Below are 17,622 nucleotides of genomic sequence, written 5' to 3'. Positions count from 1 at the left end.
ATTATAATGGTGAGTTTACACTTGAAATACCATTTTATTATAAAATAAATCTAGGTAAGACATTTCCACACGCACTATGTGTTAGATTATTACATTTTTTTTTAAACCAGCGTCGTGAAATAACTGGATAGTATATAATTTAAAACCATTTGTGCATTCCATAATATGGGCAAAAGTTCACTGTTAATAATACAAAGTGATGAACAACGGCTACCTGCTGAAACTGTGTGGTTCCAGGAGAATGTGGGTACAAAGAGGTATCCTCAGGTGGAGAAGAGTCTTGATCATCTGGGGCTTCCTGTTCATCCGGCTCCTGCAAAAAAAATAGGAAGACAACACATAGATTGATGACATGTGTGTCCATCCGATGCATGAGGCCAATTTAAAACTATGGGAATGGTTATTCACCGATTTCAACACTGACATACGCAAACACCAGTATTTCATTCGTACACATTATTGTATAGCCATAGATGACTACCGTAATTAATAGTGGTGCGCAAAAAAAAGAAAAAAAAATCTGGATTTTCATTTACAGCGATAATTTACTCATCTTACATTTTTAAATGAAATGACCCACGCAAAAATATTCCTTGTTGATCCGTATTTTGAATGAATAAAAACAATTACAAAATAAAAATTTAAAAAACCTACTGGTATCAAGGATGATAACACTTTCAAACTGTCTTATCCTTCTTGTAGCAAACTTTTCAAAGGGTTAAGATGAGTTGTTTCACTGTATCCTTGTTTTCTCCTCAAACAGTGGTGTAACATACATGAACTTGACCATAAAGAAGGTGTCAACGTCATCAGTTTCTTCAAAATTTGACCGACTTCTAACTGCATCACAACTATGGAGGTTCCACTGTATGGCTCATAATATGGTGGCAGCCTAAGTAGGTCTTGGGTGCTGACAGTTTGGTTATAAACACCAACACAGTAAGGGTAAAAAACTGGATTGTCAACACTGTACAAGGTTAATGCCCGTGTAGTAGTAATTGAAGCATCTACAACAACAACGGATTGGATCAAGTGCGTTTGGCGTGCCAGCTCATTACCTCCTCGGGGCAAAGCTCGCAGGCCTTGGCAAGGGTCATGCGTGCGCTGTGCGAGCGCTCCAGGAAGTAACCGTTGGATGTTTCATTGCTCTGGACCGGAGGTGACCAGTTGTTGTAGGTGTACTGTGGGTTGCCAGAGTAAGGCCTCCTCTCTAGCTCGTCACCGAGCCACTCGACAGCCCACGTCCACTTTCGTTTCAGGTCGCCGTTACTCTGCGTGCACATCACGGACACAAGGATAAAGAAACCCTTGTATTACAAGTGTAATGGCGGAAACTCGTGTGATCAAACAAACAATTTTCAAAAAGCACATTGCGACCTCCATTGCGAGTACATGAAATTCAGAGCCGTGAATGGCCTTCGCTAATTTGCATAATTCTGCATATATATTATATTATATATATATATCCTATTCCGTGTCCACTCGGACTGAACAAACAAAATCATCAAACAAAATCATTATTTAGGGGTGTCCTGATCCAACTTTTTCACTCACAAATACTGATTGCAGCCTAGAGTATTGTCTGATAGATATCAGCAGGAATGATTCATGTTTTTAATTTTTTTTTTTTTTTTTGTAGAAAATGTTACTTAGGGTTAGGCGGGATTTAATCACCGGATACTATTGAAACAACATACATTCAACCTCAAACATGACAATGTACTACATGGATTAAAAAAAAAAAATAGTTCTCTGTATTTGCAAATATTGGCGATTTTGAATGTACACAGATTGATTCGATATAGGATATATATATATATATATATATATAATAATGGACCAATATCCAATATCAATATTGAATGAGGATACCATTGTTAATTTTGTAATTAATGTGCAGGTGTACCTGGAGGATCTGGTAAGCCACAGAGCAGTTGCTGAAGAGGGCCACCATGCATTTGATGCACTGGTAGGCTCGTTTCTGATAGTGGTTCTTGGAACGCTGGATAGTGTCAAAGAGACCATCCCTGTCATCTGGAATTCCCTTCAGCACATTATGAATCCTACAGCACAAAAAGATAGAGAAAAGGAGGATTACAAATAAACACTGCATTTTGGTCAGAAAGAACAGCTGTGTTTGCTTTATCAACATTCATTCAGCTAATCGCTTCGGGTAATAGATTGCCGGAGTGGAAATTGTACATTGTTCTTCACTTAAGATGTTTTTCCACCTTACTCGTCCCTCAAAGTTCTTTACATTCGGCTACTCAGTCATCTACTGATGCAGGAGCATTAGAAGCAATTGCTCAAGGATATTTCAACATGGTCGCAAAGTCCAGGTATTGAACCCACAACCTCTGGGTTGGGAGATGACCACACCATCATTGATCCAAGCCACCAACCAAATACATGTTGGACGCAACGACCAACTAAGCTACATAACACTGCCATCTACAACCTAGTTAATAAAAACAGATTGACGAGTGCTTGTATGTGTGTGTGCAATATCACACCTACAATATTGACAAGTGTAGTTTTGGGGGTGATAAAAAAAATAAAGAAATCAAATATCGCGAAATTGACACTAAGGACGTGATGACGTAATCTGTAGCATGGTGTCTATTCTTATGTACACACGTTTCTCCACTGCAAGGACTTAGTGCCTAAATTGAAAGCGACGTCTGTCAAATGGAAATGGTTTGGCTACAAGGGCAGATAGGATGCAAAACATAGATGTTACCTTTACAGTTAAGAGGAAACACAAGCTATAGCTTAAAAGCAAGGCCAAAAATGAGCAGCCTCAAGACACGTGAGGACGACAGGACAGGATAAAAGCATAAAAGCGAAAGTTTCAACTGATCATTGCTGGAGCACTCATTAGATGTATTCCTTAAGACAAAGAAAGCAGACCCTGGTAGGCTCAAGATACACAATCCCATAGAAAAATATTTTTCAACACGTCTGCATGGTATGTACAAATGACTTTTGAAGGTGTGTTGTTTGGATTTCTTTACTTGTAACTTAAAATATTGGCTTCTTTATTTATTCATTGCTCATGTAAAACGTTAGGTTACATTTAGACCTCACAAGGAAAACACTATCTAGCTAGTCAGGCTAGGTTCACACTGCAGGGCTTAATGCTCAATTCTGAATCTTTTGGGAAATCTGATTCTATTGGGTTGTTCACGTTCCCAAATAAATATACCAAACACACATTTTATTTTTATATATATATATATATATATATATATATATATATATATATATATATATAAAAAATGAATGCCAAACGGCCCCAAACTGTCCCGCATGCTCAGAGGATCGTGACGTCACACAGGGCGGGCTTAACGTTTGTGTTTACGGAAATATGGCTGATTGGCTGTCATACCAGAGCCACAATATTTTTAATCTATTACAGTTAAGTTAGAAAGGAGGGGGAAAAGTGTGGTATTTAGCCATTGTATTTTGTTCCATGAGCATAATGGGTCACTAGCTTACGCAACATCTCCCTCACACAAGCCAGACAGACACACACACACACAGTAACAGAAAATATACTTCGTTGTCCCTTTCAAAATATTTTCAAACTTCTCTGGTACGTTCCGCTTTCAATGTGTCATTCAGACTGCCATCAAAATATAGGTTTTAGTTTCCATTTCAAACTGTGTCCCTGAAAACGGTTGCACGGTATTAAAATTAATTTACATTTCAACTGTGAAAAAAAAATTACACTTAAATGCGTGGTATAAAAATGCTGTTATTCTGAACCACAAGTGTTTAGTAATTTCCCAAATGGTCAGATGTATCACAGCACATTTACTTGAAATATAATATATATAAAATATAAAATATAATTTTAAAGCTATGTCATCCGTCTCTAATAGCTTGTGCGGGTAGGGTGGAAAGACCAATTTTCGCTTCTTCTACAGAAGAAAGAAAACGATCAGTGCAAATATTGACATGAGGGCGAAAGCATTGCTTATTCAATATTCTTGCCAGCGAATGTGTGCCATGTAGCCTTGTTAAAATTGGCGTAGACAACATGTGGCTTATGGCCTCAGCAAGGTATTTTGACGTCTGCCTTTTTGCATTGCAAAATAATGATACCATTTGTAGTCTGGTGTGTACCTCCATCTTAGTGTGTAAATGGTTGTGTTTGCAACTTGGCTTGATTTGTCATCTTGGTAATCAATTCTGACCTGTGCGTCTGCCAGGAGTCTTCAATGAGCAGGATCTGTAGCAGCAAGTCCAAGTGAGGCCTCAACTCATAATTATAAGAGTATGCCACCTGTGTACAGCCAAGCAAACGTTAAGCAACACATCCAAGCGACAGAGAAATCCTAGTCGCTGTGATTTTAGTTTTACCTGCCAGAGTAGCTCACTGAGCACAGTGGAGGAAAACTGAGGGTTCTCCCAGCAGCTGAAGCGGAGCAATTTTACGGTCTCCTCAGAGTTGCTGCAGTCCTCGATGATCTTCTTCACATAGCTGGTCCTCACAAACAGGATCTCAGCCACAAGCTGCTGCACTAGCATTACCGGGGCTGTTAGGTTGGTGTCCCCATAGGGGTTAGGCAGAGGGGGGTTACCTGCACAGATGGGTGAGCAATTATTACAAATGAAGTGATTATCTATTTTATTTTTTCCCCCCTAGAAAGCCCTCAGCTCCAAGCTCTGGCAACACCGCACAGGAGCTCAGAGTGGCTGGTTTGTCAGTCACCACATCCTGAGCAAGGATGATGATCCTCATAGGGCAATACAATTAGGGTGCTTTCACCCCCCCCCCCCCCCCCCCCACACACACACACACACACACACACACACACACACACCCCTGGTACGAAACACCTGACAACTTGGCATTGTTTTACACTCACCATTGATGGAGGACTGCATGCGTGAGGATACATCACAGCAGCGAACCAATTGGGAGACCACTGTGTAAAGCTTGCCTAGTTCGGCGTACTGGTACTTGATGGCAGGTCCGGGGCCTTCGTCCAGCGCTACTAACATGAACGTGGCAGGCACATTGAGCTTTAGCAGCTGGGTCTTTTCTGCCAAACCTATTTACGGAGGAAGATTGGAGGTTGAATGTGTTGAAAGGGATTATAGTCATAACCCAATAAGTCTGAGCAGGTGTACATGACAGGTTGTTTGTATGCTTCTTACCCAGATTGGCATACATGACAAAGAGGTTGAAGTACTGTTGCAGGTGACGACCATGTTCGGATACCTCTCGTCTGAGCAAGTTGAGGACAGCTCTTAAAAGGTGGTCACTTAGACTGAGGTTGTCACAGCCCTAATCAACGTGAATACAATAAATTACTTGAGGTGCATCGAGTGGGAAACCTCTTAATTCGTTTTGAAAGCCATAAAGAAAAGCTAAACCTGAGCGGAGGTTCCAGGCGAAGCGGTGGGGGAGGGGCAGGGGCCGTCTTGCAGCGAGAAGTGAGCGATGAAAACTATGAGCTTAGCAAAGGCACCGCGCACCTCAGCGCTCGGGCACTCCAGTAGGTACTCGGAGAAGCGGTTGGGGTAAGCAAACAGTACGTTGTGTGCAAACCAGTAGCGTACATTCTTACTGTGTCTCAGCAGGATGCAGAGCGCATCATACCTTATGATGGAGAAGACATGTTCAGAAAAGGACTGAATGTAGAGAGAAACAATGTGGTAATGTGGTGGGTGCTTACCAATCACTGGCAGGACCTCTGACTACTTTCTTGGTGTGGAAGCCTGTGCTAAAGAGGAAGCGAGCAGCCAGCTGAGCACTTATCATAGCAATCTCCTCTGCCTCTGGCAGAAGATGGTCTTGTCCTGACAAAGTGAAAGACAGCAGGGCTTGGATTAGCAGTTTCTCCTGGTTTAAAACATTTGAAATCACATCTTAAAATTATTTTTTTTTTTGTTCAGTGTTGAAATGTTTAGTTGTGTTGCTAAAATGTTCACAAGGCTTTTTCTTATAATTTCTGCTTTACACACTCTCTGCGCATAAGTTGTTCTGCAGTAGATGATCTACGCGTTTACTGCAACAAGTGGTGACAACTGTCACTGGTAACGTTAATACAGAAACCATCTTTTTCTTCCCTAGGACAACATAAAAATCATCTGTCAGGGGTAGGACATCAAGTGATAAGGGAAGCACATTTGTAATTTGTTATGAACCAGCACCTGTGGTCAAATATTTAATTTCCTGTGCAGTACCGTCACAGGATCCTCTGGCTAACAAAACAATTCTGCTTTCCATAAGATCACGCTCAGCAGTTATTAAGTATCATTTATGTAACACATTGTGCAGTGATCATTTAATAGGGACAATGATCTTCATCAAACAACACTAGATGCAATCTCAAGATGATAGAAGAGGGAATTTAAAACCACAGTAATGATGGGAAATGTCAGAATTTATGGGAATGCTTATCGCCACTGAATGCAGTTAACATGTCATCTGAAAAACTGAACGTCTGTACTGACACACACACACACACACACACACACTATATATATATATCACACACACACACACACACACACACACACACACGTGTGGTATTTATAATAAATATAAAGATCATAATCTTAAAATTGGAAGCCTGGCAAAATCATTGGTGATGGGTATCAGTTCTCTCAAGTGGCTTGGCACATGGATTTATGTTTAGGACAAGGCATCTGGGGGTACCAAAAAAAAAAAAAAAAACTTAATTGCACCAGGGGCCCCATCACCAAAGTTGTTACACCACTGGCCGTATGGTATTTAAAATGTCGTATAGTATTTAGTATTGGTGTATCTATACATACCTGGAGGGGGGTTTAAATAGACACTGTTACAGGTCAGAAGTTTCTTAATAAACTGGAAATATTCCAGGCTGTATTGCATTCGGTTGTGCATAAATTGGACGTTCTGTTTGCGGACGCTGCACTCGATTACACCAGGCATCTTGACTTGATGCGGCTTGGCGGTGGAGATGGCCAGCTCCGAGATGTACTTGACAAGCTCGCTGTCCTTGTCTAATGAGTCCATACGTTCATAGAAAAGGATGTAGGCATTCCACCATCGTTTTTGTCTGCGATATGACATCCTTTTCATCATGTGATCAAACACCTCGCCCATGTATTCACCACCAAAGCATTGGTTTTTCATCTCCTCCTCGTCATCCATTTTGCACTCCGTCACGTCTCCATCGTCAAACTTATACCAGCGATTTTTTTCGCCGTCGCCCCCATTTCTTTGGATGATGTACGAGTAGTAATGTCCACCGCTGGCCTGGCCCGAGTGGACCAGAACCCCTACCAAACGGTACTTGGAGCTGCCCACAGGCGTGGGTTCTGAGGGTTCATTCTGTTGGATCACTTGGTTCTCCGGGTTGACGTCATCGCCCTCAATTTTCGCCACGCCAGCAACAGTGTACGGCTCCATGTCTAGCTCCCTCGGGAATTCAAAGTAGTCATTGAATTTGATGGCACATTCCCGCTCCCAATCGTAGTCGAAGCGCTTCAGTTGGATGGCAAGGACTGGTGGCAGCTTTTTGATCAGCAGTCGCTTGACAGTGTCCACCTACAGGGGATGCAAAAAAATATATAATGTATCCAATATATGTCCATTACAAACCTACCATTTACATCCCAAACATTTTACCCTTTTAAAAAAGCTGCAATCCTATCTTACCTTCTTATTACACTTCTCACAGTGGTATGCATTGGCTCCCTCCAGTAGATCTCCTTTGACGTATTGCTCCATGGAGTCCAAAAGATTCTGATGGTTTCTGATGTCTACATTAAGTGTCGTGAATGACTCCTCACACTCGTACCTAAAGACAAAGGTTTGCGTGTGGGTGGGGGATAAAACATTTGTCCTACTGAGCATAACTATTGCATTATCTAGAAATCAATCTTCTTAATTAGTGATTCTTAACTAGTGAGTTGTAAAAATGTTTCCAGTGGTTGATAGGAAAAAAAAAAACGCACCAGTATTAAATGCATATCTAATGCTGAATATTTATTTGAAAAAATGTGTAGTTTCTCTGTGATACAATATAAATAAATACTCACCTATGAGGGCATCCCTGACAAATCTTCTGATCAGCAAAGGAGCCTCCTAGCACCTTGCTGAGCATAGCAGGATGACCCAAGGCCTTTAGTGCTTCATCCAGACTATCCACCAAGGAATTGAAAAACTCTAAAGCGTCATGCTGCTCTCTTAGATTCACTGGCTCACCCCATAACCTGCAGCCCCACAAGTAGAAGGTACTTAAACCTCTACCAAAACAGTCAAAATGCGTGAATTACATACCTAAATTGTTTCCAGAAGCCTCTCGGGACATAGTACTGAAGTCTGGAAGCAGCGAGGTGGCCAAAGATGACCTGTAGGTGACGCAAAACTCCAATGTTGTACTCCTTCCTGTCCTCTGCTTTACTTGCAGGCTTATCGTCAAACTGGTGGTGGTAGCTGAACACCTCATCACGAGGATCCACATTAGTCTGTTGGGACAAAATCTATTGACGATGATTCCTCAACAGTGTATTTGGCCATCACACCCATACTATCATTAGCTGGCAGTACCTCATTCTCCTGCTTCTCATCGCCTGACATGTCATCATCCACATCGGTCCCTGTGCCCTCGATGGCCAGGATGCCGTTGCGAATGGGAGGAATCATGTAAAGTTGCTGAATTACTGAGTTCATATAACATGTGGCCCCAGCGTTCTTCAGACCCACAAAGCCTTTATTTGGCCGTGGGCCTACTGGAGGCAGGTACTCCCACTCAGTCAACGTTTCACAGCCTGGAAAGAGATGTGGAACGGCTCAAATCTTCTTCAGGTTGTACATACGTACGTCTCATCACCTTTTCAGACAACGTAATCCAAACTGAGGGTTGGTAGGCAAAACGCCACAGCAGTTTTTTCTGGGTCACCAATTGTCATGGCAAAAGCACGCAAGATACTTAGATATTGCATTAAACAACAGTGTTCCCTCACCGCTTAGCATTTCATCTTTCATGTCCTCAGACCACCGTCCCCCCCACCAAAAAAGAAAGAAAAAAGAAAACCCCAAACAAAACTGTTATATTTTGCCAAAAGATGCACTGTGAAGGTTGTCCTGCATGCCAGACGAGTTGACTGTAACTGGACAAGCTACGGGCGTCCTACAAGACACGTGACTGGCTATCAGCAGTCTCAGAGTGAACCTCAACCTCCAGCAGCAGTCTCAGCGTGAACCTCAACCTAATGTCTCTGACTCAAATGAGAGCCTCTCTTCTGCCACCCATTCAAGCCTCTTTGAGAAGGCAATGTTGATGAATGTTAATGACAGTTGTGCTACATGTATTGTTCCTTTATGTGAGAAAGCTGTGTGTGGCATGCAAGTGAGATATGAGTGCATGAGCATGGCGGGAAGAATAAATAAGTTGCCGACGGAAAAGGGTGTTTGGGCAGATGTTCCAAAGAGTTCTGTTGTAATAAATTGGAATGCTGAGCGTAAACCCTGCTTTCCCGTTGTCACGTTTGTTGAGCTACGGGTTCCACTCTGGGTCACGTGGAGGGCATTGCTGGCCTTCCGTGCTCCCTAACCATGGGCAAGGAAATAAATAAGAGTACAGTTACTGTACAAAATAGAATATATGTGCGACATGGTTGTGGAAGCACACCGCCGCGCAGTGGAGCGGAGACGCAACACAGAATGTGGAACCCCCGTGTGAAATATGTGAAGTATTTCACAGTTAAAAAAATTCTGGTACCCAGATACACACTCATGAAAATTGGGGGGGGTTCCTACTTTGGGGAATTCACTTTTTGCAGGGGATTTTCAGTCTCCATTAACTGCGAAAAAAGAGGGAACACTACATATTGTTTGCATCCCGCCAAGTTTACATCTTTTATTGGACTTGAGCTGAATTGGACTTGAGCTGAAAAGAAAAAGCATGGAAAACCCTGCTTTAACACATTAACTTACCCAAATAGTACATGTCAGTCAGAGTGTCAACGATCTGCTTGAGGTTGCGGAAACAGCCGACAGCAAGCGCTACCAAGAGCTCAAAGCCAGCATTGATGGAGGCCGGGGTGCTGCACACTGGAATGGCCTGCTCTGTGGGAAACTCGCCACTCTTCATGTACTGCAAGTAAACGTTTGACGCTGGGGAGATGAAGTCGTCGATCAGCTCCTGTGGGGGGGTGTTGGAATGTGTCAACAATATTTGATGGACACCAACCATTGTTTAATACAACAGAACTAAATGTCACCTTTTATAAAGAATAGAGACCCCAAAAAGATAGAAAAATCCTGGCTTTTGTGAGTTAAATATCTTAAAACGTATAATCATTATGGGACAAGACTTATCAGATGCACCTTTATGAGGTTAGCTCCTCCTTTCTCACAGCCAATGTAATATTTCTTCTCAGGTGTCTGGAAAGCTAATAGCTCCTTGGTGACACCAAGATGGCCTTCTAAGATAGTTTCCTCGACGCCAGTTTCCCCTGTCCTCTTGACTTCATCCTAGAAGATGTAAGATCAGGAATGACAGTAACATCAGCTCACATTCACAAAGGCAACACGACAAAAATTAATCCCATGCTAACTTGAGACAAAGGATAACCTACCCTTATCCTTTTGAGCCAATCAATCTCATTGTTGAGCAGCACCTCAGCATTTGGCAGGTTGATGTTGCTGTTGTAGGCATAGTTCAGGAGATGTCGGAGCAAAGTGAAGTAGTCCCCTGCATGTTTAGCTCGCTCCTTAGCAGTGGTCTGCACTCAGGTCAGGAACATAAAAATAGGGTCAACAGCAAGAAAAGAAGCGTCACTCACATGTTGGCTTACTCACCCCGAGGACAGTGAAAAGGAGAGTAATAAAGAAAAGGAGAGGTCGGTGGCCCATGCAACACCTGGTCGCCATGAGGAAAAATTGCTCCTGGGCCATCTGACGCACAGATCTGTCAAAGGCATAAAACAAAAAAATGGAATCCAAATGTCAGCTTATTGTGCTCCTATTCTGTCTTTTCATTCATCTCTACTAAAATTGCAGTAAACTAAAATTGCAGTAATGTATTTTTAATTTAGTACATTTCATCACCAAAATGTAGACGTTTTTTTTCTTTTTTGCACAGCAGTTATCAAGGGTTTGATATAGCGCTCCTGCAAAGCAGATTTAAAATGTCATGCTACTTAAACGGCCACTAGGTGGCAGAATTGCAGTTCCAAATCAAATCATTCATGGGTTCTTACCCATTTGCTGGTGGTACGTTACATAATACAATTTTCATCAATAATTGATGCAAATGTCAGTCAATATAATTTTCAAGTCAGTGTTTTGTTCAATTTTCATTGATCAAATTTCAACAGTCGTTTTTTTACAATACATTGAATAACAACTCCACTGTTCCAAATTATTAAAGTGATTATATGTAAGATTCAAAACGTTTTTTATTAAAAATGAACACATTATAAAAAAAAAAAAAAAATGCAAATAAATGTGTTAATGACTAAGAGTATATTTTAAATATAATCGTAGGGGCACTCCTCTAAAGGTCGCCAGGTCTGTTACAGCAATGGACAGCTGGAGGAGGGTGTGTATTGCTAGGTTTACCGTAATGCCCCTAAAGTTCCCACGCGTGCATGCGAAAACTTACACTCTCCCTTTAAGCAGAACAGCATCTCAAGACTTTTTACTGGCTGTAAAGAACTAAAAAAAAATGGTCACATGTTGAATTTGAATATTACACGATTACATAACATTTTGTTTGAAATGACTGTGGAATATTAACATGTTAATAGAGGATGACCCTTGCTTGATATCACTTTACATCTATAGAACTTGTGAGTTCATGGACAGTTTCACTTTAATTTCTTGGCAAGATGTTAGAATAGCATCTCAGAGCAGCAGCTTGGATATGAACTGTCTTCCATCCTTAGAGATCTTTTGCTTGATGATACTCCAGAGGTTCTCAACAGGGTTGAGGTAAAGAGAAGAGGTACGGTTCTTCTTTTTGTACCATTGAAGAAAGTTGTCAGTGAGAAACTCTACATACTTAGTTAATTTCTACATTCGCAGTGACCCTAAAAGGACCGACCAGCTCTCCATGATTCCAACCCAAACCATGACACCTCCCAGCCCCTTGCTGCCATCTCAAAATACAGTTTTGACTCTTAAATGCAGTTTGAATAACAATTTGGAACACAGTGTAGTTGATTATGGCGGAGCTGTCATAAAGGAAAACAAAAATATTTATGTGAATGTCAAAGCTCCACTTGAAATGAATCATGTCAAAACAAGCTATTTTTCTAGTCATAAAAGAAAAATAAAAAAACAGAAGATGAACATTGCTTTTGTTTTGTTGGAAAAAACATTTTCTGAACCAAGACCAAGCTATTTTAGGCGGGTCCCATGCATGTATAGCCATAAAACAATATCCTGTGTACCTTCAAAGAACAATCAAAATCGTCTAACATAGCTGGTACACAAGGTGGTTCCTTTTGAGGAATGGCTGGGATTGAATAAATTCAGCTTAATATAACCAATACTAATGTGCACTTACTTGCTGTGGCAGTGCAGTAGCAAGTCTATGATGAAAGTTTGCCAAGCCCTCTCCTTACTGAGAGTGTCGAGGGCTGTGGGCATCAAGGCAAAACACAACGTCATCACTTCCAAGGCCTCACAACACACCTGCTCGTCTTCACCATCCAGTTCCTTAGCTGCATTTGTCTTATAAGGGAAAAACAACATTTACAAAAAATATTTGAAACTGCCTTTCAAATTCCCAATCTAGTTCACTTGACAAGTACCTTCTCATATATCTTGCTAATATCTTCATTAGAACTGAAGACAAGCTGTACTGTGCCACAGCCTGAGGCCCAAACTATTTTCTGTACCGCTCTGATGACACAGATGTCAGGAATAGACTTTGATGTCTGAAAAAAATTCTGACAGCGACACAATCAATTAATGTATATATGTGGAAAAATTAGTAGTTGTAGTAACAAAAATGTGATGAATACCAACCAAAGAAAAGACTGCTTTTGTAGTGGTTCAAGAGAATTATTTTAAAGAACAAACAGAATGTGGGCAAAAATGATGGTACCCCAAGAAAGCATTGAAAATAATTTGACCATAGCGACATGTTCAAAGATATACAGTAATGTCCTGTAATTAGTGTCTATCTTTTACGGAGTCATCCGACCTATTTACTTAAGTTGTTTTGAGTCGTTTGATGACAAGGTCCAACGAACACAGAATACAGAATATGTTTACATTAAGAAAATCGTTGAGGTCCGTATGAATCATTATTTTTCCTTTAGTGATAAACATGTCTCAAGCTTTTCTAAGAATAAGGCATCTATGTTCATATTTCAACTATCGAGAAATAATGTATACGTTTTGATTCTTTGCAATTACCTCATCAGAAATCTGCTGTGCCAGGCGGATGGCTACATTGCGCAGCATACATTCTGAGGCAGGATTTGGGATGTTTTGCAGAGCACTCTGCAGGACCAGAGCCTGGTCATGAGTGGCCTGGTTAATCTGTGGTAAATTGGAGAGTGGAGAATGATCATCATCAAATTTTCATTTAAATGTTTGGAAACCATTAATGGTTTTCGCTAATTGGCTAACCGGGGAAACAGGGATATTTCCTTCGGCATTAGGCTGGCAGGCCTCCGCTACAGCTTTCACATGCCCAAATCCTACGGCAGTGAGGAGGAGTTTGGCGATTTTCAGCGCATTGAGGTAAGCCCCGCGCCTTGTCTCCATGTCAGCCGATGGCAGGAAGTTGTTTCGGGTTAGCATGCTCAGCACGAGCGGCAAGCCACCACTCTTCAGGAAGTTGTACTGGAAGTCACTAGCATCCTCGCCCAGAGTGGCACTGGCAGGCATCAGCAAAGCATACACAACCTGGAACACAGGCAGGGAACCCAAAGCCTTTACAAATAGCAAATCCAGCATGATGTTTTCTCCTAAAAGTAACAAACAGCAAATCCAGCATGATGTTTTCTCCTAAAAGTAACAAACTGTTTTAAAATGGCTTCAAAACATTTAAACCCCGATTGCTTGTAATAAGATATAGCTTACATAATTAGAATAAAAATTATTTAAACTTAACATGGTAGATGATTCTTAATGTAGCAAATATTTTGTTAATAAAATCTTTGTGATGTGGTTTGATGAAAGTAAACCCCAAATTGCTTGTAATAACATATAGCTTCCATAATTAGAACAAACATTACTTAAACCTAACATGGTAGATGATTCTCAATGTAGCAAATAATATTTTGTTAAATAAAATCTTTGTTATGTGGTTTGATGAAAGTAATATCTCTGATGTTAGTTTTGAGTAGACAAATTTGCAAATAATTGGAAAGAAATGTAGATTTCTAGACGATGCGGAGCATTGCTAGGGCGTCCCTGTGAAGCTTTCATGTATGACACAACACTCCTGGTCTCAAATGTCATTTCACCAATGAGTTATGTACGTGGTTAAAGCCACCGATTTGTTGAAAATATGTGACAATCCAAAAAGACACTGAACAGAAGACGGACTTACACAAGATATGTGCAATATGTGCCATAACTGTAAATGCACTTCCTTACCTTGTCCCATTGGTATTCTAATAATAATAATTATTATCATATAACCTGCCAAAAAAATGAAATTAACACCAACGCCTACAATACATAGTAATCAGTGCAATCTATAGTAAAACACACATATATAGCACATATTATCAATATACTTCCGCAGTACTCTACCACTAGAATCTGTGGATAGGTGTGTAATAAGCTGGGAAGTCAATGTTATTGGTACAATCCCTTTAGCCACTGTGATTTTTTGAAAAGCTGTGGAATGCTTATTTTTGCTCCACGTTATCTTACCAAAAAGAACAAAAACAGTTTTGATTTTCCCCATATGCAAATTCAGAATACACGAGACAAAAACAGTAGTAAATATAACATGCAATTTTTTAAAATGGTGATTTGACATAAAAAAAAAAAAAACAAACGGGGGGGGGGGGGGGGGGGGGGGGGGGCGCGGTTGTACCTCAATGAGGTAGAGCACTTGTGAGGGTGAGGGGCCAAAAAAACGAGAGTCCAGTGAAGGGCTGAGGCTGTTTTCCCCGAGCTTGGCATGGTCTAAACATACAGCACGCAGGTTCTCCACCGTAGCATTATCTGTAATTTAAAAAATAAAAAATACACAAGCATCCCAACACTTTGAGTTTATGCTTCCCTCAACTGACTAGACAGCCTCATAATAAAAGAACATTAAAACAAGTACCTGGAGGCATAAGTTTCATGAGAACCCTGGCCCCATCTCTAAGTAGAGGCATATTGAGTTGGCAGCCTAGGTCAGCCACCTGCCACAGGAAGGAAATGTAACGTAGATGCAGCGACATGATCTGCAAAACCGGAAAAGTTGTTTAGAGAGATGCTCCTCAAACATGACGACATTGAAACATCAACTTGTGTGACGAAACCCTTTATAAAACGACAATGTAAAAACTCACCACACCAGGAAGACAGCTCTCCACTTCAGGGTTGGGCCCGTCACCGTAATGGTTGCCGTGGTTACCTGGCGAACCAGTCGAAGAGTCGGAGGAGCTGTCTGGGCTAGAGGGCATGTTGGTGCTCACCTGAGTTAGCTTGGCTGTGATCAGCTAAAGAAAAATGACAAAATTACTAACAATACCGTCCAGACTTGCCTATCAACAACTCTACTGCATGGCTTAGCCTCCAGGAGCAAATACGGCTGCTGCCATGACATTTCAGAAAAAGGTTCTGTAGGCTCATAAGCTTGCTCTAATAAAGCCAGTGTAACTGTCCACCCCAGAGAGGCATCAGAATATGATTAAAATGTGAGTTACTGTTTTGTCTTTCAAGTTGAGCTGTCCAATCAGTTTCCTGTCATCAGCTGGATCAACCACTTCTCCTCCGATGAAGAGCTCTATCTTGGTATGTGCAGCATTGGCTTTGATACGGTTTAAGATGCCCCGGCGCACTGAGCCAATTGTGTCATTGGTGTGTGACCAGATATCCAGGTCATCCACCTGACGCCCCTGGTTGGGGAAGCGCACGATTAATGTGATATGTTTTCCTCGGAACGCCCTGGGGAAAAAAAGGAAACATTTAGGAACGATGTCTTGGAAAAAATGTGGACATACAAAATTTATGGAAATATGAGGCTTGTAATTCCACCTTGACATGGGTAGGATAGTTCTCTCTTCATGGTAGTCACTATCACATTCATTGATGTACTCTTTGAGCACAGTGAGCACTCGCACCATGCGAATTGCTTCCTGGCGAGCACAGTTAATGCTATCTTTGTCACCATCCAACACACAGAGCGTATCGTAGGATGCCTTTAGACGGTCAAAACATGACTGAATGAAATCTTCATGAATTTCCACCTACAAGAAAAAAAAAACAGATAGGTAGATGACCTTTAACCTGAAAAATAGGTTTGAACACAATTCTTTCATGTACCTGGTTAACTTGTAATTTTGGTCCAAGATTGGTATAGATTTCTTTCAGTAAGTCTATGGCTCTGCTGGCAATGTCATCACTTCCTTGAATTACCACCTGAAACAAAACGAAATGTCCTAAATATTATAATGCATCTGTGTCTAAGTGGGGATGACACACAGTTCCAACTCATTGAACTGCTATAACATATGACACCAGTTTATCACACAAGCATGGGAAGAAGTTACATATCTCACAACAGCAAAACGGGTCAAAATTGATTCAGGTTGATTCCAAAATGAGGCAAACCTAACTCGTTTTAGCCTTTAACTTTCTTTCCGTGCCATTGCTGGAAAATCTCCAACCATCATTTCTGATCATTAATGTTAGGAGCTAGGAAATACATTACATCAATGAATATTTGATGAATGTTTTTTTTTCTTTTTAAATAGTGAGATACTGGTTTACGGATATTGTATTACTTTATTATCTTGTCTATAAATGCATAATTCAAGGGAAGTTTTCCATATTGTGTCCTGATTGAATTTTGAATTAACAAAGGCTGATTATGTGGATGTACTGTGTGACTTGCGGAATCAAGAATTTTATGTTTGGATCACAAACAATCATCCGCTGTATGCCAATAAAACGTAGTAGTAATTTTAACAAATTAAAAAAAAAAAAAAAAAAAAATCAAGAAAAACACAAAACAATCACTTCTCACCCTCCAGAGGTAGTCTAGGCCTATGAGTTCCAGGTCATCCATCATGTACGCTCTACGTTTGGCCACTAGTTTCCCCTCCCGGCAGTTAACAGCCTTAAAGAACCTCTCAAAGCATTTCATGCCATTCTCTGTCAAAAGGGACGGGTCCAGCTGCAGGACATTATTCTCAAAGAAGTCCTTGTTGATGTCTGGGTCCAAATCAGGTTCGTCGCCCATAAGTTTAGAGTACCTGCAATGAGGCATTGGGGGTGTTGTTTGCCATAGAAGTGCATTAAAAAAAAAAAAAAAAAAAAAAAAAAAAAAAAAGTACCATTTGAAGCAGGCCTCGCGGTCACATAGGAAGACTGCAGTCTCGGCCAGACACTTCCAAATCTGCTTGGCTTGAGGGGCACAGAGCCATAACTGCCCATCTTTAAGAAGAAACCTGACAAGAACAAAAACAGTTGGTTACTTGTAACTG

The 17,622-nt window shown here is 40.9% G+C and overlaps 1 protein-coding gene across 4 annotated transcripts in view; it reads right to left on the bottom strand.

The window, feature by feature from the left end:
- The window catches only part of LOC148424044 (ubiquitin carboxyl-terminal hydrolase 9X), a 40,477-nt gene that overhangs the window by 2,046 nt on the left and 20,809 nt on the right, over window positions 1-17,622 (bottom strand). For 2 of the 4 annotated variants that reach the window (XM_088415047.1, XM_088415049.1), the window contains 30 exons: window positions 17,473-17,586; window positions 17,163-17,391; window positions 16,460-16,555; window positions 16,172-16,383; window positions 15,841-16,081; window positions 15,484-15,633; window positions 15,255-15,375; window positions 15,018-15,148; window positions 13,595-13,873; window positions 13,379-13,504; window positions 12,769-12,906; window positions 12,522-12,688; window positions 10,811-10,919; window positions 10,588-10,734; window positions 10,337-10,483; window positions 9,944-10,151; window positions 8,555-8,775; window positions 8,285-8,487; window positions 8,044-8,217; window positions 7,661-7,802; window positions 6,793-7,549; window positions 5,688-5,811; window positions 5,386-5,611; window positions 5,167-5,296; window positions 4,875-5,060; window positions 4,366-4,586; window positions 4,200-4,288; window positions 1,907-2,063; window positions 1,059-1,271; window positions 215-313 (listed from right to left, as the gene is read on the bottom strand). In XM_088415047.1, the coding sequence (XP_088271173.1) occupies window positions 215-313; window positions 1,059-1,271; window positions 1,907-2,063; window positions 4,200-4,288; window positions 4,366-4,586; window positions 4,875-5,060; window positions 5,167-5,296; window positions 5,386-5,611; window positions 5,688-5,811; window positions 6,793-7,549; window positions 7,661-7,802; window positions 8,044-8,217; window positions 8,285-8,487; window positions 8,555-8,775; window positions 9,944-10,151; window positions 10,337-10,483; window positions 10,588-10,734; window positions 10,811-10,919; window positions 12,522-12,688; window positions 12,769-12,906; window positions 13,379-13,504; window positions 13,595-13,873; window positions 15,018-15,148; window positions 15,255-15,375; window positions 15,484-15,633; window positions 15,841-16,081; window positions 16,172-16,383; window positions 16,460-16,555; window positions 17,163-17,391; window positions 17,473-17,586 (5,557 nt within the window). The remainder of the gene's footprint in view (window positions 1-214; window positions 314-1,058; window positions 1,272-1,906; window positions 2,064-4,199; window positions 4,289-4,365; window positions 4,587-4,874; window positions 5,061-5,166; window positions 5,297-5,385; window positions 5,612-5,687; window positions 5,812-6,792; window positions 7,550-7,660; window positions 7,803-8,043; window positions 8,218-8,284; window positions 8,488-8,554; window positions 8,776-9,943; window positions 10,152-10,336; window positions 10,484-10,587; window positions 10,735-10,810; window positions 10,920-12,521; window positions 12,689-12,768; window positions 12,907-13,378; window positions 13,505-13,594; window positions 13,874-15,017; window positions 15,149-15,254; window positions 15,376-15,483; window positions 15,634-15,840; window positions 16,082-16,171; window positions 16,384-16,459; window positions 16,556-17,162; window positions 17,392-17,472; window positions 17,587-17,622) is intronic. The other 2 variants (XM_088415048.1, XM_088415050.1) reach the window with 1 other exon arrangement.

Source organism: Hippichthys cyanospilos, chromosome 5 (assembly GCF_059441005.1).
Source record: "Hippichthys cyanospilos isolate Australia breed blue-spotted pipefish chromosome 5, RoL_Hcya_1.0, whole genome shotgun sequence".
NCBI lineage: Eukaryota > Metazoa > Chordata > Actinopteri > Syngnathiformes > Syngnathidae > Hippichthys > Hippichthys cyanospilos.
The sequence above is the reverse complement of the archived record's forward strand: the minus strand, read 5'-3'. Positions and strand labels throughout refer to the sequence as shown.